The following is a 27,767-nucleotide window of genomic DNA, read 5'->3' as shown; positions in this document are numbered from 1 at the left end:
AATTTAAACAAAGTTTGGTACCAATCACTGTGAAGGCCAAAGCCCCTAAAAGAACAACAGAACAAATCCAAAGCTTTAAGTTGAAGGCCAATGCCTCTGTCAGGTAGCGCCTGTGTACTTACCTGCATCTGCCCTTGCCTGCGTGCTGTGTGTGCTGCTGCTCAGTGTGCCAGCACTAGCCAGGGACTGCTTGCCCCGTACCATGCGCTCCCAGCGGCCCTGCTGCAGGACGGAAGCGAGCCCTCACCCAGAACCTTCTCACACTTAACCTCCGGAGTGTGGCACCGGTGCCTGCCACAACCTTCCAGCCTAAGCACCTGGCGCTGGGACACCCGGACGGAAACCCTAGTGCAGGGGCAGGCACTCCTCCTCGCACCGGGGGCCACAAGACGGCGGCCGGGGTACGCAGCGCTCCCTGCCTCAGGGATGTCCGCTCCCGAGCGCTCCCCCCCTCACCGGCCCCGAGCCGAAGCTGCGGGCCCTGCTGCCGGCCGGGCCGCGGCCCCGCCCGCCGCGGCGGAGCCTGCGCGCTGTGCCCCAGCGCTCCGCCGGGGCCCGGCTGCGGCCCGGCCCGGCACCATGCTGAACGTGACGCCGCCGGCCTTCCCCGCGCCCGGCTCCCAGCAGCGAGCGGCAGCGGGTGCCCGCAGCAAGGTAGGGGCGGCTCTGCCGCTGGTGGTCGCTTGGGGGGAAGGTGAAGGGCGCTCCCGTTTTTCCCGCCGCGCTGGCGGCAGCTGCCTGGCCTGGCCTGGCCTGGCCTGGCCCCGCCCGGCCGAGCTGCGGTGGTTCCCGGCCGGTTCCCGGTCGGTTCCCAGCTGCCGCTGGGGCAGGGCTGCCACCGGCCGCCCCCCTCCAGCGCCCGCCGAGGGGCCTCGGCAGGATCTCGGGCGAGGGGCCGGCTCGGCTGCGTCGCTGGAAAGCGCTTGGGACTTCCCGTTTGAGAGGGCGGCGGTGATAACGCTTCCGGCACCTCCTGCCCCGGCGGTTCTTCCTGTGCAGAGATGGAGGCTTTCACCTTGGAATTACTGCATGCAGCTTATGCTTTATGTGTTGGATCTTCGTCTTGGGAGGGGCTTTGAGAATATTTGTTGTCTAGAGACTTTGCTCGGAAAACAGACTTGGAGTAAAGTCGCATTAAGCAATGTGGGTGCTGTAGTTTATATATATGCTTTCGGCTTTTTGCTTCTGTTTTTCCTGTGGTTTTGTAAGACTGCAGTTCTTTAACCCTGTTTCCTGCTGTTGAAATTTGGATCAAAAGGGTTCCCAGACTGTGCTGGGCAAAGTCTGTGCTGGGAAAAGGAAGGTGTTAGATACCCTGAAGATCTCACTCTGCCTTTCAGGGCAGGCAGGCCATGGCAATACTTCTCTGGAAAGACTTCTGTCAACTTTCTCTAGATGAGGCTGCAGTTGCCGTAGGGCTTGTAGTCTTTATGAATGCTGTGAAGGCAAAACTTATCTTACCTGGCCATGGTTTTTAAATCTCATTTCTTTATTGCTCATAGTTTTCTAGACCATATCTTAAATGATTTACTACCCCAGGCAGACTTAGTGTCTTCAGTTTGCTTTGGGAAAAGTCATCTGAATGTTTGTTTGAGTTCAGTAATTTCTGTGTCACTATCCAGAACATTCCCTTAAGCACCCTTACTACTGAGTAGGGCTCCCATATATCAGTGAATAATATGAGTTAGGTTATTTCTCTTTTATTTTGTCTGAGCCTTCCTATGGAGCTCAGAAAAGTGTATTCTTAGAATGGCTTTTTCTTCCTTTAGAGTTTGAAGTTGTTTGTACATTTTTTATTTTTCAGGTACCTTTAAAACCGGGAAGGAGTCTTATGGATTGGATTCGGCTGACTAAAAGTGGGAAGGACTTGACTGGTTTGAAAGGGAGGCTGATTGAAGTGACTGAAGATGAGCTCTCTAAACACAACAAAAAGGAGGACTGCTGGATATGTATAAGAGGTTGGTGGCTGTGATGTTTCTTTTGGATTTTTTTACCTGGTTTCTCTTTTCTGTACTTAAAAAAGAAGCAACAAAACTCAAAAAAAAAGAATAAAAGACATACTCCAAGAAAACCTATGTATCTCCTGTGTTTAGGCCAGGTGTAATCTTGGTGTAATTTGCATAACTTCAATTAAGAGATTTTTTTGTTACAATGATGTTCTTTGCTTTCAGGCTTTTCAAAATAAATCTTCCAAATGGGCATATTTTATACCAATTTTATAGCTGCCTATGAAAATAATAAACCACATGATTTTAGTTAATGTATCAAATAAAAAGGACTTAGCAAGAAAATAGTAGTTGACATGTATACTTCTCCCTCTTTGACAGCTTATTAGTTTGAGCAGGTGACTATTTTTAAGGATTGCTTTAGAGCATCCAGAGACATGTAAATATTAAAAATACTACTTAAACCTGGAGAACAGTCTTTAGGAAATAACTGAAAGCACACATACTGGTTCATAAAACTTAGTACTGCAAATGACAGTTGCCACACAGAAGGAACTGTAATCTCTGTCTACATTGACAAGTACCTGTGGTAACTATGCAATTCTATTTCTTAATATTTTAAGGAAATTTTAGCTCAGAAGTTGAATCATATATTATTTAGCAATGTGTGAAGGTGGTCTGGAGCAATAGCTGTGGCTAGAAGAGTATATTCAGAGTTGCAAACGAAGTTCCTAATTGTCTTACAGAAAGTAGAAAACATTTGCTCTGCAGTTTAATAATTTAGAGTCTTAACTACACTAATATCACTGTAAATTAGTTAGAAGGTAACACCAATTTCAATGAAGATAGGAGCACTCTTTCTACAGAAATGTCCCATTAGCTACTCTGATCTTAATCTGTTAGTAATAAGATTGACCTGGTAAGGAACAGCATTGATATTTAATAAAATGTTGTGTCTGGACTTCAGCAAAAGAAATTTAAGAATTTCTGTGTGAGTGTGATTGTATTATTGTTGGATGTTAAAGGGGATGAGAGTGAAAGTAAAGGTAAAATGTTATTCAGTACTGGCCTTTGAGCAAAATAATAGGATTGTTAATTCTCTGTGCTGCAGTTGCATGTGCTAATAATACTATAGCAGGATGAGAGCTAAAGAAAACTTGTTTGCTATGGACATCTGTTCATTCTTCACTCTGAAAAAGGAACATTTACTGCAGACAGAATTACTGCCTGAAAGTGCTTCTGTTTTCTGTTTAATATCATCCTACCTTCATTGCATCTCTGAGGTTGGTTTTTACAAGAACTCCATCAACTTGCCTCTCTATATCTTTCCTTAAATTTTTCCAGGTCTGCCTTTTCTGTGTTCTCAGATGACTAGTGAAAAAAACATCATAACTGAAAATCACAGTAGCCCTCATATGTGGACAGGTAGTAAAAGAATATAATTATGGAAAAGCTAAATTAGGTCTCTGCATTGGTAGTTAGACTGTGTCTCTAAAAGAAAGAGCAAAAGCCCATGAGAGCAATGTGAACTAACTTGATTCAAAACCCCAGTGTAGTCAAAGAAAGCTGTCATATAGGGCACAATCTATATATAAAGGGGGGTTCAGGGGAGTTAAAAATGAAGGCTATATGAATGATATTTCTTTTTCTAGCAAGTTTGATGGTAAATTTGAGTAGTATTCAGGAGGCCATGGCTATGCAGTTACTTAAAATTTATTGTGTGCAGTAATCATTGCTGCACACAAGATGGCACAATGAATACAGCCATCAGTAGAGCAGGTCAGTAAAATGTGCAGAGATCCTTCCTTTGTTATTTACAGGGTCTTTGTTGTTGACTGGGATTGTTGTTCTTGCCAGCTAGGATTGCTCCAAGTATGTCTGCCCCAGTCTCAGTGCTGAATGCTTTTCTCTCCTTCTGAAGTAATTAATGGGCACTTCCTAATGTCTTCAAAGCTTTTGAAAGCACTGCCACTGTTCCATTTTCGGTAGCTTCCTGTTTTGATGATGTTAAATATCTTCAAATACTTAGGTAGGTAGGGAGGCAAAATAATCATGTTAGCAGCAGTATGTCTGTAGTTAAATCTGTTTATAGCTGCGTTCTTCAGGCTCCAATAACCCAGTTGCCTAGCAACAGTAATTAGCCTTCATCATTTCAGACCTGTAAAGAAACATTGTTTTATCTCACTGGAAGTGTAGAAACAATGCTGAGCCCTGTTACTGGGACAGATACAACCAGAGTTGTAAGCCATTAATGAGCACAAGCTATGTTAAATTTCTGACATTGCTGAATCTGAAGAATGGAAGTTTTGTTGCTGATGGTGACAGTTTTTCCTTAAGTGAGACAGTTTGTTCCTGTAGGCATTTCATTCCATGATGGTGATGGGCGGTAGGGAAACAATGACAACAACACTTCAAGGATAACTTAATTGGAAGGGAAACTGAAAACAATTCTGTGCCCTAGCTGGTTCAATTTTGTCTCATTTTAAACCTGCCTGTGGTACTTTTACCCTCTAGCTAGGTTACACCATGTTCAGTTTCTAGATGGAAGTCTTAAGCCAGGGCAAGTGGTGTGTGACTGTAGGATTGGCATCTCTGTGTAATAGGATACCTCTTGTGCTCTATACAATTGGGTGACTTAGGTTTCTGTTTTTGTGAAGTCATGCTGTTTGTTCCAGTTATGCCTGCTGTTTGCTAGTGCACTCTTTAATTTGTGCTAACCTTTCCATTATTTTTGGAGACAGGGGTGGTTGTAGAAATGCTGCTCATATGCTTTTATATTCGGTTTTCTTCAGGATTTGTATATAATGTGACGCCGTACATGGAGTACCATCCAGGTGGTGAGGATGAACTAATGAAAGCAGCAGGAACTGATGGTACAGATCTCTTTGATCAGGTGAGAGCTACTGGCAGCAAATGACACTTGCTCACCATACTTTGAAAAATGCATGTTTTGTGATTATTTTTAGGGCGTTTCAGTGCAAGTGGTGATTTGAACTTTTTCAATCCTAAGGAAAGGCAGCAGATCACTGCTTAAAATTACACGTGTTGGAAGAGACATGTCATTTAAACTTTGTATCAAAAGACACTAATGAAAATGTCACTTTATGTTGTTAGAATTATGCTTCAATTAGACCCCCTTTTTTTAGGAGAAATAGCAATAAAACTAGCAATAAAGCTACCACCTTCTTAATAAATTGCTGCAATGGCTGCTGTTGTTGAAGAGGCCTATTTTTCTAAGAGCTTTCACTTTCTGAAGAAAGCTTGTATAATTCTTTGTCTATTTACTTGGCAGCTCTATTATCAGAAAAAATGCTGGAGCTTCTATTAACTTTAACTGGTGAACAAATCACAAGATGACAGTTGGTCTCTTATTTGTTTACTATTTCTTTAAATGTTTTTACAATACTCGAAAAATAAAGATTCTTTAGCATGGGTGTGCTTTCTGCAAGGGATCACAAGCTTGGTGCTGTAAAATGTGATTCACTGAGTTAGTATTTTTTAGAAACACATTCTGTGGATCTCCATTACTAGGTTTATCTGAGAAACTGGGAAAGAGCAGAAAAGAAATATCCTCTGTTTCTGAAAGGAAATATGTTACCTCTTTACATGTTGTGCATCAGAGTATGTTATGCCTTCATCTGCAAGATGTTTTTAACATTGTAAATAAAGATGGATAGTGTTTTAGCTTTGTTGAGTTTATCCTTGGTTAATCTTTCCACAAATGAGGTGCTGGTTTTAGGCATAATTCTTTGATTTCAAGAAATTTGTAGTATCAAGTATCCAGTTTCAAGTTGTGGCTTGTAATTATGTTGCTGGGTCATTCTATGATGTCCTTGAAAAAAGGAGTCTTGACATCGGGAGTATTTGGGGAAGCTCCTGTAGTTAAGTTCAGATATATGCTTGCAGCTTTTTAGTTTATCATGGGAATGGAAGCAGGTTTAGAGCCTGAAAATATGCTTTTCGCTTTTATTGTTTCTGCCTTATGACTTTGCTGTTACAGGAGGTGTTTGTTTTCCCCTCTGCTTTAGCCTTCTGTTTCTGTCAGATAGTGGTCTTTTTTTAAGAGCTTGGTAGATTGCTAGTGTCCCCCAAATTTCTGGAAAATTAACTGTCATTCATAATCCTTCATTTCTTTCTGTTACCTGTATATGAAGAAACTACAACTTGTTGATGGGATTCTTTGTCTCATCTCCTTAGCAGTTTAAAGTTTTTATTTTAAATCTAGATACCATTCAAATTTGTCATGCAACACTTTGTTTCCTTTTCTCTTCTTGTGATGTTATCCTGGATGCCCTATCAGAATTCGCTTTTCTGCCATCCATTTCTTCTTCAAGTTCTCCAGTTCTGGTCTGTAAAGCTACTGCTTTTTCTTCACTTTATTTTACTTTCTAAAATAGGGAATTTCCAAATGATTCAGTGATAGTAGGACAGAAGCAAACAGAAATACGCCAGCTTGGTAGGAGGTGTGTGTTTGTCTTAACTGTTATTCTTTGTTTGTTTCCTTCATCCCTTTTCCCTTCACTTGTCTAAACAAGACTAATAAACATTGTGGTAATGACAAGGTCTTTATTCTTTTAGTTGTGTAGCATGCATCATAAAAATGCTGCTCTGAAATATATTCTGTAGCTCAAGGTTATGATGTTCAGATATTGCAAAGCATAAATGAGTAACTCAAACTATTGTTGCTTCTTTCATAATCCTATGGTTTCACTTAATGCCATGATATCTGTAATAGAAGTAAAAATAAGTACTGACTGATGTAATAGTGACTTATTATGTGTTTAAAAAATAATCTGCTAAATGAATTATATTAGTCAATATACAAAAATGAACTTTTCTATTTCAGAGCATAGAACAACATAGTAAGAATTCCAAATTTTACGAAAAAATATTTTCTTAATGTAGGTTCATCGCTGGGTCAATTATGAATCAATGCTGAAGGAATGTCTTGTTGGGAGAATGGCTGTCAAGCCTATTGCTGCTCCAAAAGGTGAGTTGTTTTAAGAATGAAATATTGTCTATTATACTTTATTCCAAAATTATCTGGAAATTATAAGAAATCCTAAATCACCTCATATTTATGAGAAGAGTCTCTATTCTTGCATAGAGTTGAAGGCTTTTGTATATATTAATTTTTTTACAGCAGATACCTGACGATGCAGTGAAAACATGAAAGGGTTAATGATTGCAACTATTTTTCTCCAATTCTGTGGCATACTTCAGTTCACAATTTTAGCTATCTTGTAGCTCTTCAGCTCCTGAAGAAGTGCACTGTGTTTTTCCTTAATGCTTAGATAACATTGTCTTAGCAGTTAGGTTGAGTTTGGTCTTTGTGTGAAGTAGAATAGTATTTTATGTCTCCATGATGCTAGGTAGCTAATTACAGTGTGGAATTTTTAGGGTAAATGCTACAAAGTATGGAGAAACCTCAGCAGCATAGTTGCCTCACTGAGTTGAGGCATTACAGAGATGTTACTGCTACTTTGTCAACTGAGTTAGAAATTTAGAAATAAACATGAATTTTGTTGATTTTATTAATCTAACTTTTTTGCAACTGGAAGGAATTCTTGTGACAGCCAGTCAGTAAAACATAGATACATCTTCATTCCTTCTGGCTCTGGCAGTCTATTTTCTGCTGTTCCCTTTTTATGCTTTGTTTGTTAATAGGACTATCTTCATCTTTACTTCTTTGCTGTAGTAAAATTTGCAGGATAAAGTTTATCAACTATATAAAACCAGTTCTGTTGCCTGTGCCACTTTTAGCCATTTCAGACTTGAAAAAATGTAATTTTGTTAATAAAGAATCAAATTGATAACAGAACTACAGATTCATTCAGGCTTGAGAAGACCTCCAAGATTGAATCCATCCTTTGAACAGCCACCGCCTTGTCATCTAGACCATGGACTGAGTGCCATGTCCAGTTATTTCTTGAACACTTCCAGGGATGGTGACTCCATCACCTCCCTGGGCATCTTGATACAATACTTAACAGTGCTTTCAGGGAAGTTCTTCTGATCTCCAACCAGAACCTCCCCTGGTGCAGCCAAGAGGTCAACCCCCATCTGGCTATACCCTCCTTTCAGGGAGTTGTAGAGAGCAGTAAGGGCCCCCTCAGCTTCCTCTTCTCCAGGCTAAACACTCCCAGCTCCCTCAGCCACTCCTCATGGGATTTACCGTCTAGATTGTTCACCAGCTTTCTGGCCCTTTTCTGGAACACTCCAGCATGGGACTTGCTGAGATCCTTCACTGTAAGATTCTCAAGGTTTATTTCAGTTCCCAGGAGGGAACTGAATATATCCTCCTCCTTTGAATTATCAAAAAGTTCTTGATGTACTTCACTATTATCCAGCAGTAATTCTAGTAATTCTAGTCTTTTATCTAGAAGGCCATATTCTGCAAAGTTTGCATTTCAGAATAGAAGAATAAATTACTAAATTAAGGTGCATGTCTTTGAATAGAGGATTAAATTTGCCCTATAGAGTATAGAGGGAAGACAAGACTTCAAATTGTGGATTGCATTGCTTTCTCTTTGTGACAGAGAGTGAGTGTTCAGTAGTAGGACAAACATTGGTACTTGCTATTTGGTGCAATCTTACTACATTGCAAGGAAGGCAGATGTAGGCTTGTTGGGGCATTGCTGGAAGATTTGTGGTTGTTTAGCTTAGAGTTGTTTTTTTCCTGTGTTTTGGTGGTTTCTTGGGAGATGGTGCAATTTGCTTACTGAACTGCTTAAGGAAACTGAATTGGTTCTTGCACACTCTAGGTTGTTGGTTTTATTTTTGAGAAAGAAGAGTCTGTTGAAAATGCTGGCAATAGTGTTTTGTCAACTTGTATTTTGAGAATGCTGCCTCACGCTTTTAGTAGTGACTAAGAAGAAATTCTGAAGTGTCCCGTCTTGATTACAGTGGATCTTTGCACTGAAACATGTAGGGTTTGTATTTGCTCAGAAGGCCAGTGGAGTACTCATGGATGTAAGAGGCAATTTCAGAATCTCCCTCAGCAAACCTGTATAGCATGAAACTGCTTGCTGTCCATTCAGGGTGCTCAGCTGTAGACATTAGCACATTCTGAAGAGTTTTAATAATGCTGATGTTTCCAGAGACAATGTTAGTGTATAGTAACATAGTCCCTATGTTACTTTAGTGGTTACTTGGGAGTCAGCATGCATATTGTATTATTGTTAATACAACAAGATTGGACTTAGAACTGTGATGTCACCCAGGGAACAGAGACAGGGCTCTGCCTTCACTGTGTCTCACACAGTCCTTAAAATTGCAGTGCTGATTTCTGTGTGGTGTGTTAAAGTGTAGTGAAATGAGAGTAGACTTCTAAATACAAAAAATTGTCTTTCATTAGATAGAAGTTTTTGTGAATACCTTGCCCATCCTGGTGTATAGTAGAATATGCAGACAAATGTTGCCTCAACCAAAAATTTGTGGATTATTTTCTTTTTACCTCAACTAAAAATGTGTGGAGTATTTTCTTTTTACCTTTCTGTGGCACTACATGAAAGCCTCTGATGAAGGCTGAAGAGCTCTCAAGTAATTTTGCAATATCATATGGTAGGCGCTTTGCTCTGGGAGCCTTCCTTAGCTTCTGTCTAGCATTTTTCCTCTAACAGTGGCTGGTGTGATGCAGAGCACTGGGAAGGATATGGAAAAATAGGGAAGAAAAATTCCCATTTTGGTTTTCATAAAAGGGTGCAGGAATAACAGATCTGTTTTTCCTACTTTGAGGGAAACAGTAAAGGTAAGAAGAAGCCCAGATTTGGCTCCCATTAGAGAGAATATAAATTGGATCTTTCATATTAGGACATTCTGAAATGTGCAGTGTAGAGAAGGGCAGAAATGGGGCCAGGTGTATCCAGAGGTCTGCTTTCCCCACAGATTCACTGTGAACAGAAGGACATGAGGATGAGCACCTTAAAAATGAATTGACACCTGGTCTTTTTTTTTTTTTTTTTTTTTCTTCCTGCTAGAGTTGGTTGGCTTGGAATAGTTGTAGCATACTGTAGAATTATTGAAAAACTCAGATAATAACTTGAAAATAAAATCATTTGGCAGTGGGAGCTTATAGAAAGATTTTCTTCTTTTCTGTGTTCCTGCCAAGGATTTGGTTTAGTTTTCTAAGGATTGGGCTTGTCAGATTTGCAGTCCACTGTGTCATGTCATGAGACACGTGTCATTGAAATTCTTAACAGATTCAGTGAACTTCTTAGCTATGAAGCTTATAAAAGATGATTTGTGATGTTGTTTTTTTTTAAAGTGTAGGGTTCTGCCATTTCTTGTCCTTAAGTGCTGTGCAACTTTTGGCACTTGTACCAATTTTTTAATTAGACATAATTTTTTTTTGAATGGTAATGAGTGCTGCATTTATTTGTTGCTTCTTGATGTCTGAAGTATCCTGGTCATTCCGTTAAGCCTTTTGGAAGGTTTATTTGGAGATCCTTTGGCTAATTTAGCATGATGTGGGCAAGTACTGTAACTTCTTAACTATTGTGCTTGTTGTTTTTTTCTTAGTGCTTGCAGAGATTTCTTCTACTCTGTCTGAAGACAAGAAACAGCTTAATGGTAAGTTTTCACCTGAAGCCAAGTGGGGAGTGAATCTCAAACTTATATGAATATCATTGAACAAGCAGTATTTACACACGCTTCTTTTTGCATTTTAATCCAGAGCTGAGGCTGTAGTGATCTGTGGAAATTTCAGAAGGCAAAATCCTAACCAAGTACTTTGAATTCTGTGTTTGAAAGTATTGTAAAACTGCAGTAAAAGTGTAGACAAGGGAGGTATGGGATGGACAAGCACAGTCAGCTTGTCTGTGAGGTGCTGGGAAGATTTTCTGCCAAAGTCTTTTCTATCTGGTCAGGTCTTCTGCTTGTTTTGCTGGTTCGTTTTTTGGGGTTTTTTTTTAAAGTGCAAAATTTTTCATTTCCTTCTGAGCTTCATGAATTTTTTGTCAGCCCATTTCTTCAGTCTCTCTGCATCCCTTAGTAACCTTAACTTTTCATGTTTTGCCTGTTTGCATGATTTGTTGTTGCTCTGACTGGGAGAGTGTGTGTCCTGTAGGTTGCTAGTGACTGTGTGAAACAATGTCAGCATTCCCTGTTCCCTAGGGAGTGCTAACAGTAACTAGCCCCCAGCTGGACTTTGTATACTGATCACACCTTTTGTGACTGGCAGTTCTACTCATTTTCTGTCTATGATTCAATCCACCTACCAAACCAAGCTCTATCCAATGTAGCTATAAAGATGGCATGAGAACCTTTATCACTAGCCTTGGGATTGTGGAAACCAGTCCTGTGATGCAGGGTTGTAATTCTGCTGTTCACCTGGTCACCTTAAACTCTTCATTTCATGCCTGCCATCAGCCTTTGGCTTCACCCACAGCTTTTCTTAGTTGTGATCACCATGACTAATAAAGCACTTTGCTTAATTGGTTCACTGATCACCTGAATCATCGTCTTTTTATTGCAGCGTGAATCATTGTTTTCATGTAGCATCTTACATCTAAAATTAGCATCTAAATAAATTGGTTTGCCAGAATGTTCTTTTTTATTGTGGCTGTTCATATATTTCTCTGGACCTGTAAAAGCATATAGGACTAAGTAAGACCATGGATTCCTGTTTTCTGTGGAGGCCAAGCAGATCATATGATGTGTCTTCAAGAAAGGCTTAGCTTTTGAGAAGGCTTTTATTGTTAGGTGATTGGTTTTCTTTTGCAGTGATCTGACTGCTCTGCCTTTTAGCTTCCTTGGCAGCTGCAGATGGTGTGTATTTAGGAGTAATTAAGGATCAAAGAATAAGTAATTTGACTGAGTTTTTATTGCTTTGGGTTAATTCTCCCATCTGTGTGGTCAAATAGTTTTGACAGATTGGATTAGACCAGAGTAGCTCTCTTTGTTTTTATCTACTTCCACGTGGTAGAGCCACTCAATTACTGTTTAAGCTTGTAGTCATACTACAAAACTTACAGGAGTTTAGAAGATAATAGTCTGGGTAATTGAGAATTCATGTGTTAATTATTTTATGCGTAGCCATTTCAGATTTGCAAGGTTTTCCTTTGAATGGGCTTGAAACCAACACTTACCAGCTGTTCAGTCTGAACTTCTTCCATCATCATTCTATCTAGCTTCTTTGTGTTAAAAATGATGCGGTATTGCTGTTGCTTTTATCTGTCTCTGTCCTCAAGATTTTGCCAAATATATTCAATTTCTATTATGCCAGAGATTAGTACAACTGACATTTTGAAAGACTGACCAACTGTTGCTTTCCAGCAAAGGCTGTTTCACACTGTTTCATGCAGTTAAATAGTTAAAGTGAGTATCTGAATTCTTTGAAAATTCTTAGCAAAGTGCTGTGTAGAAGGATTAGGGCTGATATCTCTGCTTAATCGACTGACATGAAATTTTATTTGTGAATTAGGTTAGATCAGGCATCTCAAATTGAATTTATTCATATGAATTGTATAAACACAGTTCTGTTAAAGGAAAGTCACTCAGATAACCTTTTTGCCTTTCTGTGCTTCACTATCACCAAGTGTAAAAGCACAAGTTAATAACTGATGAAACTGAGTACAACACAGGTACTGTGGTGTGTGGAACTCAAGTTCTGAAGTAGACCCCCATGTTCTAGGACCTTGCTCACCAAGAGAGAGTGCTGAATAAAAACTAAATACCTTAAATGTACATAGTCTGGCTACTGTGGAAATAAAGCCACCAAATATTGTTCGAGGACACTTAAAACATTCAGTTAAAAAATGCAAAACCACAAACCCCTGACATACCTGAGTATTATTTATATTAAGCAAGCATCTCAGCAGATATTTTAACGACTCTCTGCTCTCTGCAGGTGTGCTTCCTGAGAAGAAAGTACTGGTTTCTTCTTCTAAAGATTTAAGTCCAAGGTAAGCCTTTGTCTGTCATTGTCTGTTAAACATTCTGTTTAAGAGTTCTGTGCAATTCTTAGTAAAAACAAGGCAAGATCTTCCATGGTTAGCTCTTGAAATTTCAATTAAATAGGTGTGTTATTACTGTCCTTGTATAAATAGGAAAGTTGAAGTTCAGGTTTAAACAGCTTGTCAGAGGTCATATGGGCAGATGATGGTTCTTTGCTTGTTGATTCCTAAGTCTTGTGCTGCCTTGATTGTATATAAATGTATGGCTTGTATTTGCAGGCTCCTCAGCTTTGTTTCTTGAGAAAACTCATGGAAAATGATTCCAACAGGACTGATTACTTTCTTGACTTCAACTAATTTGTCTGTAAACAATTGCCGTGCCTTGAAAAAGGGTATAATTTCAACCTGAAATATATTAAGATATGATAGCTGCATTATGTAAAGCAAAGGAGGCCCTAAAAGCTCAGTGTGATACGCCTGCTGTTATCACTGAGGCATCATTTTATTCCATGATGCCTTTGGCCCTCAGGGTGCAGTTTCTTACTTGGCATCAAAATCCCCTGGGAGTGTGTGTTCTCTGGGCTAGTTATATGCAGTCGTAAAATACTGTAGCTTGTAAACAGTTGGAATGAGGTTTGTTTTCTGAAGTGGTCTCCAAACCTTGCTGCCTTTCTTCCCACATGTGTCTGGAAAATTCTGACATATGACTGGAAAATGTGCAGCCTAAAATATGTTGACTATCAGAAGTGTTTGCACCTCCCTTTGTGTCTGTTTTTCTGGTCCAGGAGTAGATGGAAATTACTTCCTGGGAAGTGCAAGGCCATGCAAATAATTAGCATTTGAAGGCTTTTTTTTTTTTTTTCCCCCTTACTTTAGCCTGTATTTATTACAAGGTTTGGACTTGGGAACATAGGAATGAGTGCAAAAACTTGATATATGGAGATGAAGGGAACTGTGTTTTTGTGGTATGTGCATCAAATCTTTAACTCTTGGAAGCCACCCTGCCTATTTAATGCTTCTGTCTGGACTCAAGATTTTAATCATAGGTTCATATACTATGAAGAGAATGCATGTGCTTTTTAAGTAAAACTAATACCCTACAATTTTAACTACAGTGTACTGACTATCAGGATACATAATTAGATAGTTATTTTAGTAGTTTTGTCAAAATTACTGACATTGGACTTAATCTTCAAAAGTAGTAATATATTTGGCTTGTAAATTTGTTAAACAAGTTCTGTTTGAAGGCTTGGGGTTAAATATATTTTGATATGCTCAAAGTATATATTTTTGTCCTTATTTTTTGTTTTACAGTTATGACTGGTTCCAAACAGATAGTTCAATCAAAATTGTCATATATACTAAGCAGAAGGTAAGCATATTTCATGAAGGAGGAATTATAAGATCCAGTTGTGGTCTAGCTTGAATTCTGGGAGAACTTTATAAAAATTGGTTTTATTTTTTTTTTTTCCCTTGGCTATGAAAGGACATGAATGCAGAGTTGGTGATAGTTGACTGTCAAGAGAAACAATTAAGGGGAGAGATCATCATGGATGACCACTCATATCTTGTAGAAGTTGGTAGGTACTGTCATTTTGCAGTTGAAAGTACTGAATTTTCATTCTACTATATTAAAACCTGCTCATCAGACCATAAGCATTTTGCATGTACCCATTAATATTTTATTCCTCTATTATTAGAGATGGTTAAAGTTCCTTGATATAAAGGGATTATGTTGTTTATCAACTCACATCTTGATTTGTTTAGTATGCACTAAATTTCTTACATGTGGACTAAAATGCAATAAGAAATTGATTTTTAAAGTAGTGTAGAATCTTTCTTCAACTGTGTTTTTTACAATTATTAAAAAGCCGTCATTCACAAGGGCAAGTACAGTAATTTCAGATTGGTGGATTTACATGAGCCATTGTTATAAGTAATGGGAAAAACAATGCCTTCATGCATGAGGCTTGCAGAACTCATGAGTCAAATTTCAAGACCAAATAAACATGCGTAACTTTTTAGGGTTATTAGTTCAGTCAGTATTCCTTGACTTATATTTTCTGTATATATGATGGCTGGAATATAATTTTGTTATTGCTTAACACAGAGTGTGTTTGTATTTATTTCAGATTTGGATCATGCAGTTTCAGAAGATGTGGCTGGTAATTTGTCTCTTGCAGCAGTTCTCTGTCTCTTCTAGGATAGTCCAGTCAGGAGCTGAACTTCTGTGATCCTTGTTGATCCCTTCCAAATCATGATACTTTCAATTTCTTTTTCTGACTCATCAGATACTTTACAGTTTTGCTTACCATCAGGTCCTGAGACAGTCAGTCAAACCAAGCCATAACATTATTTTTTTTTTAATTGTGGCACTTGGGCCTGTGAGAGTAGTAAGTTAATAGTGCTTATCCTTCTAAATATGACTAATTGTTAAAATAGATGGAAGTTAGTTCTCTTGTGTATTTGTAAACTGTTTTTTGCTTAGACTGGGATTTTCTTGGATTTAATTGTTAATTGAAATGACCTCGAAAAGAAAGTAATAAGTTGTGATAACCACCAGTTTCCAGTACATGAGGACTCTGGGTTCATGAGCTTTTTTCTTGACCAGAATGGTCTGTGAAGTTGTCCTAGTTCCACAATTTATTTAGCAAATAATGTGTATTAATTATGCATGTGCAGTTAGTGCTTGTTTTAGCTGCACTCTAAAACATTATCGAGAGAGCCTGAAAGTACCTTTAATTAGATATTCTAACTTAAAAAATAAGTCATGAGAAATGAGTAATTGTTCTGAATTTCATTATAGTTGATGTGTGAAATAATTTTTTTGTATGGAGTATAACTAGAAGTAACAATATGAAATCTTTTCTCTTTTAGTAAATATTGCTGAAAAAGTAGGGAAAGTAGAGATCATCTTAAATAAAAAGGATAACATTCATTGGAAAATGCTGGGACAGCCTCGAGAGGGTCATAATACATTTATCAAACGCACAGTCAGAGGTAAGCAATTTCATGGCCATCTACCAGCTGTTTTAAGACTTCTTGAAGCTTATTAGTCATATTTGGTTTTTTTCCAGGATTTTATTTTAGTGTTGTTGTACCTTCATTTCTTTCACAATTGTCTGATCTTGATAGCTGTTCAGGAATTTTCCTAGAAAGGGTTTGACATGGAGGAGGGTTTTTTGCTTTGCTGTAGTTTCTTGGTTTTTGTCCCTCAATGGAGTTGAAGTTGAACCTAATATTGGAAGGTGAACACTGCCCAAGTGTTGTTCTATTTCATGGTTACCTGTGTGCTTAATGACCTCTCTGTCCATATGAAAGCCGCAGTAGACCCTGAGGAGAGAGGGCATGGACATGTGTCAGTCATTATGGGAGTAATGAGTGAAGGGTCAAAAACCTTCACTTCCAATTGTTATTGTAGGTACAGTAACATTTGTCAGTGCTGTAACATTGTTCCAGTACACTGCATTTTTGTAACTTGAGTTCAGGTTAAATAAGGGACTTAAGTCATGTATAGGTATGTCCTGGTTTAGTCACCCGAGGACAAGGTATTAAAGCCAGCTCTGAACAAGCTGATGTGTCTGCAAGAAGCAGTAAATGTTATATATGGATTCATTTTGTGATAATAATAATACTGTGAACTTGTTATAGCACTGAAGTATATTATAGTGATCAGTGTGGGTTTGGGGTTTTTTTGAGCTAAATTAAAAACTTCTGCACCATTACATTGCGTAATATAACCACACTCCTGATGTTATTGCACCTAGTTTCTCAAAAGCCCTCTTGGTCCTCTGTCTAATAATGCTCAAAAATTGACTTTTAGATTATAGTCTGCCTTATTATGTGTGAAAGCAAAGCTGTGCATTTTTAAGAGCCAATGAAATGTTGCTCATGATGTTGTACGTCTCTTACTGGCCCTCAGTTATGCTGTGTGGGCCTTTAAAGTCAAGAAATTAATGTGGTTTGAAAAGGAAGACTGCATAAAAGCACATCTCTCTAGCTACCTTTAGTTTATTTGGAATGTAATTTCCCTTTTGAGAGTTTCAGAAACTGTTGAGTCATCCACTTGAAAATTAGATTTTTTTGATACAATTTTCTGTATCTAAGGGGTTACAGCCTGATCTAATGTGTTGTCTGCTGTCTGTTGCTCACTTTCTCCCTCCTTATTGTGTTTTGTGATTGTATAAAACAGAAAGAGAAGATAATCTGAAAGAACAAGAGATATAGAATAGAATGGCTTTATAGATCCTTTGCAAATGAGGAAGGTGTGGATAGCTAGATACAATTGACAAAATATATATTGAGCATTAGTAACCAATGCTTTCTAGATAATTACTTTGCTTTTTTTTTCTAAGAAGTCAATCTCCAACATAACATTTCTCCTGTCATACAGAGCAGTACTATAGTTATTGGATAACTTTATTACATATCATTGACTGAGTTCACATCAGCTTAAATTGAATATGCAGAAAACTTAAGGGGCTTGCTACCTCTGAGTTTCTTCAAATGCCTGATTACAAAAGTAAGGAATCTAACAAATAAATTTATATCTATAGCTTTCTAATCCCTACTTCAGAAACTCCTATTCTGCAGCTTTTAAATTTTAAAATCTTTAAATTTAAAATTGAGTATGCAAGAGAGTTTGTAGAAGAAGAATGCTCAGGTGTACATGTGTTTTCTTCATTTGAACCTGTGCTTTTACCTCAACCATAAAATCTGCATGTTGGAGGCTTCTATTCATTTGGTTTACTCTTAAATAGCCATTTTCCTTTTCTGCTTAGAACTGTGCTCCCTTATTCTAAATTGCCCAGTTTTCGTTTTTGTTTTCACTCTTTGGAGCAAAATAATGTCATGGGTAAAGAAACCCATGTCTTGTGCAGTGTGAACAAAGAAATAATAATGAATTGCTAAAAAAATAACTTTTAAAAAGCTGTTTTATACCTTTATATCTGGTATTTCTATGCAGCACTCAATATACTGCAGCACTGATGTGTTGTCCAAATATTCTGATTTTTTTCACTTGAATCTTCCTCTGCTTACTGTCAGCATTACCTTTTATTTCTAATGAGTATGAAAGTCTTATATGAAGACAGTGCAACTGATAATTTCCACTTCTGAGAATTTGGGAACAGAATAGAAAGTAGTTGTGTTATCTTGTTACACTTTTTTTTTTTTTTAAATCATTTTATTCAATTTTTATTGAATAATAAAATAAATACACTAAATACTAGTGTATTACTAGTTCTTTTGGTAACTTATGCTTTCTAATAAAAGTAATCATTTTACCCGAAATGATTCCAGTTTGGTGGCAAGAAATCATTTTGTGAATAAGAAAAATTACTCCTGATCCTCTCCTTTAATGAAGGTTCCTATGAGCTTCCTGGAGCTTTCTCTTCTCCAGGTTGAACAACCCCTACTCTCTCAGTGTATCTTCATAGGAGAGGTGCTCCAGCCCTCTGTTCATCTTTGTGGCCCTTTTCTGGACTTGCTCCAGCAGGTCCACATCCTTCTTATGCTGATGACCCCAGAGCTGAACGTGGTACCCTAGGTGAGGTCTCTGAAGGACAAAATAGAAGTGCAGGGTCACTTCCCTCAGCCTGCTGGGGTGGCTGTGAGGAGTGGTCTGTTGAGGAGTGGGGTGCAGTGCTGGCTTATGTTTTGCTTCCATTCCACCAGCTGGTTTTGATCTGCTTCTGTGTACCCACACTGCACTTGTATGGGGAGCTCAGTGCAGGTGCAATGTAGTACAAATGGTTCTGATAGTTTTTTGGTGCTTTTCTACTTACTTACAGTCAGTAACTCAGAGGCTCTTAAAATGACATTATACATGAGTCCAGAATTATAAAAATTATAAGTAATTACACAAGAAGCATCTATTTATTGTTTTTTTATAAATATATAGTGAAATACACACATTTGTCTCTCTTATTGAAAGATATGTAATAAAAGAATGACAGATTGAGACTTAAATAACAAGAAAAATGTTTTTAGGACTGTTCTTCAGGAAATGCAAGTTGGTTTCTAAGACAGAAGTTACCCATGACACCAAACTCTTCTGCCTAATGTTGCCTAAGGGCACACATCTCTGTGTTCCCACAGGACAACATGTTTACCTCAAACAAATTATTGCAGGTAAGAGAAATTGAGAGTGTAGTAATGGATTTATTTACATGAATCCTTTTCGTAGAGTTGGGAGAATGCTTAATAATGACTGGATTAATATTGATGGAAAGCTAATTATTGAGATGGCTGGCATTTATTTGTTACCTTACTGTCTCTGCTGTCAACTGTCTCTTTAAAAACTCCAAAGCAGTGCTGTTCATCTTTGAAGTGTGGAAAGCTTATTGGATATGTTTTATGTATCATTAGTCAGTTCCTTTTAGTTTGTAGCTTTTTTGAAATGAGGAGGGTACTGTTGCAATTTTTTTTTTCTTCTGAGGGATTTATAGTAGTCATGGCAACACTGCTTTGCACTCCAGTTGCGAGATATTAACGATAACATGAGGTTATGAGGAGAACGTATCATGAAAAGCACATGTGCTTTTCTTCAATGTGCTATTCTTCAAAATTTTGTAAAAGCTTAAAAAAAGAAAACAGAAGGTCAAAGAAACAGCCAATTTACTATTTTAAAGGGTACTTCTTAAAATTTGGATATTAATAGTTATACTGGTCACTGTACTTGGATTGCAGTATACATGGTAGAGACTTCTCAGAAGAATTTTTAAACATCCATTAATTGAGAACTGTTTTGACCTCCTCCTTCTCCTTTCCTAATTCTTTACTAGTGTCCAGCTCTTGAGATCTTACTATCATTAGACAATAGCTTTTTGAAATTATACTACAAGAAATTATAATTGTGCAGTATTAAAAAACTGCTGTTTAAATTTAGAATAAATCAAGCTGTGGTACTTGAAAATTAATGAAAATATTTAGATTTTCATGTAATTTGGGGATGACTCAAGATCTTTTCATCCTGTGTCCTTAGTTGCTAAGTAGCATGGAAATAACATACTCAAGATTTTAACTGGAAGGACAAGGCTTCCAATCCTATAATAAAAACTGGTGTAGTGGAAAGTAATAACTCGCATGAAAGCATGAGGTGGTTTTATTTTTATGGTATATACAGGTTATTTATTCATTCTTTGTTTGTTTTGGTATTTGTTTGTACTGTCTGGATGTAGAATACTTTACATATTATTTGAACTATATTTCTGTCTGCTCTCTAGGGACAGAGGTAGTAAAACCATACACACCTGTGTTGCCTTTTTTACCACTGGATTTCCAAGAACCACCTCGCCATGATAGTGTGCATATATATTTAATGATTAAAATTTATTCCCTTGGACTGTTCACACAGGCACTTGACCACCTACAAATTGGTAAATATATGTTGGGGGATTGTCTTTGGTTTTGCTACAGCTACATTATTTTTAAAGATTCGCTGTCTGAGTATTGTGACATTCTTATTGTTTACCTACTTAAACAGGACTTATTTAAAACTCCTTTTACACCTTATTCTCCATTCCTTGAATCTAAGGAATTAGATTGTCCTTAGTCCTTAGATAGTGCTTGTCCTTACTGTAACTAGGCACTCTCCTGAGTGATGTGTGTGAACATATAGTTGATGGCTTTGATGTCATATGCTCTGAGAACAACTTCTTGTACTTTTGCATAAAGAAAATCTGTTTTATGGGACTTAGGATGCACTTCCTTTTCCGTTTCAGATACAGAGGTAGATTTTTAACACCGGGTTTGCAAATGTTTGTGTACTCATATGGTGTGAAATCCATCATGACAAAACATTTTATTTGTACATCTCTTCTTCTAACAAGAATGATCCTTATGTGAAATGTATATTACCTTAATGAAAGAAACTCTAATATTATAAAGATGAAGGCAATATGAAATGGCTTTTAAAAAATCAGAATGTGGATTAGCTTCATTTCATCAAATTAATGTTTATTTTTAATTTTTTAAATAAAGGAGACTATATTTCTGTCAGCAATCCTGAAGGTAACTTCAAGAAGTCTCAAGTTCAAACTTCAGAAGATCTCCTCTTATTAGCAGGAGGCACAGGTTTCACACCAATGGTTAAACTGCTGAATTTTGCTCTGACTGAAGTTAGCTGTCTCAGGTATGTGGACTTCTTTACACACAAGCTTCAGTGTTAATAAAACAATTAACAAAATAAAATGGTGTGAAAGCATTTTTCTTCAACTTACACCAAAAAGTGGTGTGCTTTAGGTAAGAGTCTGTCAGAAGCTGAGGCAACTTCCACTTTTTGATTATTGTCTACAATCAATGTAGTGGACTGATTTGCATTTTGAATTTTAGTTGTGGTACAAATGAGCTCGCTGAGTAGAAACTTTGAGGGCTTTTTTTTGTAATTAGCTTCGCATTTAAGTGTCTTTTTTTAGTATGGAAATATTACAGTGTAGATACTGGGTTTTGGACTGAGGAGTGCTGCAACTGTTTACTTATGGCTTCTCTCTGATACATTAGAATAGTTAGTTTTCCATAACTAAGTTTTCCCTGCTAAACAGCAGTAACACATTGTTTCGAGATGAGTTCCAGTTTTCCCAGAAGATTTATATATCACTTATATAAGTACAGCATTAAGTATATTCAAATTCATGAAAAGATGTGTATTGCACATGCATTCTGTACTCTGTAAAATCTACAGAAGAAAGCATTTCTTGTTCTTGGTCAAGGGAGCAGGTTATGTCCTTCAGAACTGCAGAACTAGTACTTCTGCTTTTGAAACAGAGGGATTAATTGTACACTAATCTTTATACTAAAGCTACAAAGGATGACATAGAGTGCAAATTTTGTTTCTAAAAAAACCCTAAATCTAGATACTACTCTTATATTGTTATATTTCAGCAGTTCCATATAATCCTGTTTTGTAAGCAGAGAGACTCTACTGTTTAGCTTTTCCAAAATATCCTGTATTGTAAGTAGCAGATAAAAAGTAGCTGACTGGCTTTGTGAATCCAAAGGATGAGTCTCTCATCTGACAAAGTGCTTGGGGACACAGTTTTAGCTCTTCTCAGCACAATTTCCTATGGGAACTCAGTGTTAGTTTAGGGTACAGCAGAATCTGTTTCCTTACTAGTCAAAGTAAACGAATTTTTCCATCTTGCTGTGTAGGCAGGTTAGGTGCTGGAGTGACTTGAACTGAGACACAGGTGCTATTTATATGTAGACTCTTCAAGACTTTGTTTTTCTGACTGTTCTAGGCAGTTTGGTTCCTCAATTTATTCAATTTATTTTTTGGGAAAGTACTACTAGAGTCTATTTAATATATGTATCTTTATCTGTATGAGATACATATGTGTGTGTGTGTATATATATGAGCAGTGTAAGTATTGATTTGCATAGAATTATCTTACTTAGCAAAGCAACTAGCCATAAGCTTGGATTGAATATGCTAGGACACAAAATGCAGAAAGCTGAGGAATAATCTCTACAATGACAGACTTGTCACCTGAGGGTGCCAAAGCAATCTCTGTCTGGAGTGCTGGGCAAGTGCTACCGAACCTCTGGGGCTTCACTGTGAACAATGGAGAATCTTCAGCTTCCCAGGGCAACATTTGCTGTAATGGGCTTGGATAATTGGATTTTCATTCTTACTGTCTAGACAAAGTCTGCCTATTATCTTGTAAGTCTATTCCTTGCCTACTGTAAAGGGGCAAAACAATTTGTTCCCTTCATAGCTGCACTATCCTTTTGTGCATCAAGTCACGATGCTCTTTCTTCAGCCTTGTTTCCTCTCTTACAGGCCAAATTGTATTTGGCCAAAGTGTTAACTATAAAAGGATCTTGGTCCTCTACTCTTTCAGATGAGGGTTTTTTAGCTCCTTTTACTGGTTGTGTATAATTGCATAAAGTGGGTACGTTTCTTAAAGAATACTGAAGCACAAAAGCACTAAACACTATGTAGGGGGCTAATGCTCTTCTCAAGTATAGGATGCTTGTAAATCTATTCTTGATTCTCCTTGATAGTTGTATCTTTGTCTCCAACTTTTCATTCAGAAATTACCACTCTGGTCTTGTATTCACTTTTGATATAGTATCCCACTCTCATCGTCATTCTTGTATGGAAGGTAGTTTTTTAACTTTCTATCTCCTCTTCTTCCCTGTTAAAATCCTTTTAAGGGTCTCTAACTCCTCTTTCTGAACAGTCTTCCATAAAACCTTGCATACCAGTGTTTATAGTTCTTTAAAATCTACATCCCTTGAAGTAGCTTCCAGTGTGTTAGGCTTGCTCTCTTTCCTTACAAAGGGCTGATGAAGCTTCTTATTTATCTAAATTTTTGTCATCATTCTGTCATCCAGCTTTTCTTTACTGGTGGGGATCATATCTAAATTCCCACTTCTTCATTTTAGTTGTGTTCTCCCTTTATCTAGCAAGACTGTGACCAGTTTATTCCAAGTTTGCATTTTTCTGTTCTTTGTAGTGCTGAGTACTGAGCAGAACTGCAGCAGATACATTTGTCTACCCTGGGGAGAACCAATAAGGGAGTCTCAAAACATTATTCTCCAAATAACCAGTTTCTACTTTTGGGGTCAATGAACAAAATGCATGGCTTTCCTATGCACTTTTTATTGACTTCCCCCCACCTGAGTAACACTTGATGCTGTGGTGCACCATGCAACCATTTAGAACACTACTTCAGTGTAGTGGGCTTTATTTTCTGTGTTTTCAGAGAAGTGGGCCCTGGGAAGCATGTAAAGATTCTGGCACATTCTAGTTTCTGAATAAGATAATTTTAGTATTTAAAGGTATAGCATAGCTGATTGGTGGCTGTTTTGTCTATACCAGGCAAGTTTTCCAAAGCTTGCTCAGTGTGTCTCATTTTGACTTACAATGCCTCTTAAGAAAACAAAAAATATAAGTAAAAGGTTTCTGTATGATGCATTAAGTTCCGATTCTTTAACAGAACCAATCTGCAGTTAATTTTAATTTTTGTTTTGCTTTTTTAAGGACAGTGAAGCTGATCTTCTTCAACAAAACTGAGGATGACATACTCTGGAGAAGCCAACTAGAGCAATTAGCTCTTAAAGATGAAAGGTAATTAAAAGTCTTGTGGAGAACAACTTGTAACATCTCTGTGTACAGAACAAGTCTTGGGGCTTAGATTAATTGTACAGCTTGGCACAAGGACAGATTCTGATTCTGCAAGAATTCTTAGCTAAGAATATAATGAGACCTAGGGAGTGGAAGGAGATCCGTTGCTCACGGATGCATAGTGGAGGCTATGTTGTTAAGTTCTGTAGGTCCCATGGGAAGCCAGGGATTTGATTTAGAGTGTTTAATAGGTAGTTATTGGAGATGATTTTGAAAACTGAGAAACTTTTTGATGCAAAAGAAAATTTGCCTTAGCCTTAATAATAGAATTGCGCAAAATGGAGCACAGAAGAGAGAAGGAGAATGTACCCCAGGAGAAACATTCTGAATTTAGAGAGGTCTTACAAAAATCTTTTTGGTGTCACTGGTTATGAAAATGTTTATGTAGAAATTCAGAGTTTAAATAGGATCATTACTTTAATTTTTTCTTAATAATTGTTCCATTTTGCCCTCAATTACAGTGTAATTGCAGATTAAAATGCAAGTAGTGCACATGTAATGTCAACTTAATTCAGCAGGCCATAGTTTTGTCAGGAGACAAAGGATTGTCAGGTTACCTTTTAATTTCAGTTTCCTTGCTGTTACCACTAGATAAATTGTCACTGCTTAGATTTTATGTGATAAAAATGTTTTGTTTATGGTTAATTCTTAGTTGAATTCTTCCTCAGTAGAAACCACTTGTTCCTCCACAACAAAGTGAAGTGAAAAATCAATACTGTTTCATACCCTAGTGATGTCTGGCACATTCAAAGCTTTTTAGTCTAGACATGGTGCAAATTTACAGTAAAATCCTCGTCTCCCTTTCCACAGGATCCTCAGATATAGAAGTGCTTGGTTTTCAGTTAGTTACTATTCTGTTGGTGAGTTTTTGAAACCAACATTCAGAAAATGAGTATTTTCTCATTACTGAAATGGTACTGACATTTTCAGGAGGCTGGCCAAGCATTCTTATCTCACTGCTTGTGTATTGAGCTACACCAACATTTGTGTGTGAGTGACTATTGGAGCAGTAAAATCTGTGCTTAAGTATCTTAATTGGTGCCAGCTGTTTTTTTTTTTTATATAGATTTAAATAGAAAGCTAGAATTTTTAACATTGAAAGATTTAGTTAAATAAATATGCAATATTGGAGGTGATTTGACTGACTTGATCTGTAGGAATGACTAAATATGTGTGAGATCTGATATTGCAGTGGGGGGCTGAGCAGAGCAGGAAGATAATCATCAGTGTCTTGGGCACTAGCATTTTGCATAGCAGATTTCTAATCAGAGGTAATATTTATGAAATATTCTTCTGCTTACCAGGTTTGAAGTTCAGTTCATTCTTTCACAACCATCAAAAGACTGGGTGGGTAAAGAGGGGAAGATTTCTTCATGTCTTCTCTCTGAGTTTGTGAAAAGGAGCAGAAGAGACTCCAAAGTGCTTATCTGCATCTGTGGTCCAACACCTTTTACAGAACAAGGAGTACAGTGAGTATTTTTAATAATGAACTGGAAAATGAGAATTTTTTTAAAATTTTATCACCTAATCAGCTGTAGAGTTTTAGATTTGGTAGTCTTTAAAAAATTGCCTTATGTTGTCTGCTTTGTAAGAAAACTTTCAAAATTAAACAAAAAAGGGAATTAAACCACCTTGCACCATACTTGAGGAGTATATTTGTATTTATGTGTAGCTAAATAAGTATCAGCAATATGTAAGTTTCATTAGTTATAGTAAGTTGTCCAGAACTTTCATTTCATTTCATTTTTAAAAGCAACTCTTTACCAGTAACAGTTTTTCCCAAGGTTTTAAATGCTGCTTTTAATTTTATGTTTATAGAAAAGTTGGAATAATAGGAAATAAGCTTTCTTTTTTGGTGTTACCTTGACAAATTAGGCTACAGAAGTAAAATTCAAAGCAGTTGTGCTATCAGAAGCATTTTTCTCAATTATTTTTTAAATTAATGCATTTATTTGTGTCTGTACCTAGTATTTTCTTGTTTTTTATGCATGTTTTAAGATAAAAGGTCCTCTAAATTTCTCTTGCCCAGCTTCAAAATATTGAACCAATGTGATGTCATTTGCATTTCTGCAGTCTTACTGAAGTCAACGTGTGTTGGCCAATAATTATGCTGCCTCTTGAGAAATCTGAGATAATTCAGATGATATCTGTATTTATTTTTAGAAATTGTTTTTCATTACCCAAAAAGTTCATGCAGTATATCTGAGCTCCTGGGCATTGATTGTTTTCTAAATGTACTTGCAGAGGTAAAGTTGAATGTAGATGTCTGAGTAAAAGCAATGAAGTGGTGCTGAAGGTATGCTTCATCTGTATCTATGTTGGAGTTTCAGTCCCAAATATTGATATTGCTAACTTGATTTCTTTCTTTCAGATATCTGAAGGATCTTGGATACTCCCAAGAAGAGATACACGCTTTTACTGCATAAACCCATAGGACGATATCAATGTTTGTATAATTCAGTGTTATTTATTTATCATCATGAATTTAAATAAGTGAGAAACAATTTTGTAAGACTTGAAATTTCACTCTTGGTACCAAACTGTTTCTTGGAAGAAGCATATATTTGAAAAAGAGATTTTATACTGTGTTTTTTCTTCTTTTTGTAAATACTTTTGCTAATATTTAAGTTATCCAGGGTATTAATTTATTGTAGAGGCAAGCAAAAAAGTGTAGTATACATTATGTCAGTTATTTCATGTTGCTGGTTCATGAGAATTCTTGACTTTACAACAAGCTCTGATTAAGGTTTTGACTTGATAATGCTTATTATTTCTTACTGTAAAAAGTCCAAAGAGCAATACTGTCTGAGATTAAATATTGCACTGTAACTCAGGTAATTGGTCATTCAAAAAATTTCCTTTTCATCTGATGTCTCTATTTGACTTGAAAATGATCCAGATACATTTTTTGCTTTGTAAACAAGGAAGAAAAATACCTTTGGTAAAATATAAAATCTACATCAAATTAAAAAAAATAATTTTACATTACTTCATGTATTTCTGCAATTTTTTTCATTAAATATTATAAAGAAAGGTTTCCACAATTTTAGTACTCCAGATGAGAACTCAAAACAGAGCTACGGAGTCTTGGTCTACCACAAAACTTCCCATGTGACCGATGTTACACATGCCTTGTTATGACACGATCTGAAGATAAAAACATGACAGCACAGATACCAGGGTCAGGACCACAGAAATACCTAAAAATATTTGACAGGTTGCACTAGTATTAAATGAGGTTATTTCCATGGGTGTGGTTTTTTATGCTCCATTATTAAAATTTATTATCATGAGGCAGTAACCTGCAGCCTAATAGTGTTTTGGAGAAAAAAGCAGTAGAGCAGCTACTTTCTTAGATGTTTTCATGTTTTGTGTGACATCTAGTACTGTTTATGTCTTCCTGTTGTGTTGAATGGATATTTCTTCCTCCTAAGAAGCAAGACTTGTAGTTGTGGCATTAATACATTCAAGAAAAATGTCTTAATGATACCCTTTAAAAAGGCTAAAATTGCTATCTGACCGTGACCAGCTATGCTTAACTGAACTGTCATCTCTTCAGTCCCATCCTCAGTTTGACTTGAAGTTAGAAAAGGATCTGGTTCTCACTTGTTGCCCATAGGTCACAAATTATTTCAGAAGACTGAAACTGTAGTTGAAGGCAGTCATAATTTGGTATCTATAATGCAGTTAAGTGGAGGGACACTTTTCAAAATTCCAAAGTGAATTTTCTGCTAAGATAAGCAGAGCTGCATGTTTTCCCCAGGACTGGCTCTTAAAACCTTAGGCACTTTGAGG

At 37.2% G+C, this 27,767-nt stretch overlaps 1 protein-coding gene across 5 annotated transcripts; it reads left to right on the top strand.

Moving 5' to 3' along the window:
• The first annotated feature begins 523 nt into the window (after nt 1–523).
• Nucleotides 524–26,960, top strand: LOC107202221 (cytochrome b5 reductase 4). Of its 5 annotated transcripts, none has more exons than XM_033512893.1 (17): nt 524–654; nt 1,805–1,958; nt 4,739–4,839; nt 6,852–6,936; nt 10,467–10,517; nt 12,796–12,850; nt 14,156–14,213; nt 14,328–14,421; nt 14,974–15,006; nt 15,719–15,841; nt 18,833–18,973; nt 20,068–20,220; nt 20,825–20,975; nt 23,829–23,915; nt 25,277–25,441; nt 26,217–26,268; nt 26,344–26,960. In XM_033512893.1, the coding sequence occupies exons 1-17, from the start codon at nt 580–582 to the stop codon at nt 26,404–26,406; spliced, it is 1,641 nt and encodes a 546-aa protein (XP_033368784.1). In that variant the 5' UTR covers nt 524–579; the 3' UTR covers nt 26,407–26,960. The 5 variants fall into 5 exon arrangements, with proteins under 5 accessions (XP_033368784.1, XP_015478204.1, XP_033368783.1 ...); XM_033512891.1 differs by lacking the exon at nt 524–654 and adding an exon at nt 955–1,143; XM_015622718.3 differs by lacking the exon at nt 26,217–26,268 and having other exon boundaries at nt 580–654.
• Nucleotides 26,961–27,767: the final 807 nt, after the last annotated feature.

Source organism: Parus major, chromosome 3 (genome assembly GCF_001522545.3).
Source record: "Parus major isolate Abel chromosome 3, Parus_major1.1, whole genome shotgun sequence".
Classification (NCBI taxonomy): domain Eukaryota; kingdom Metazoa; phylum Chordata; class Aves; order Passeriformes; family Paridae; genus Parus; species Parus major.
This window is presented reverse-complemented; position numbering and strand designations above follow the sequence as displayed.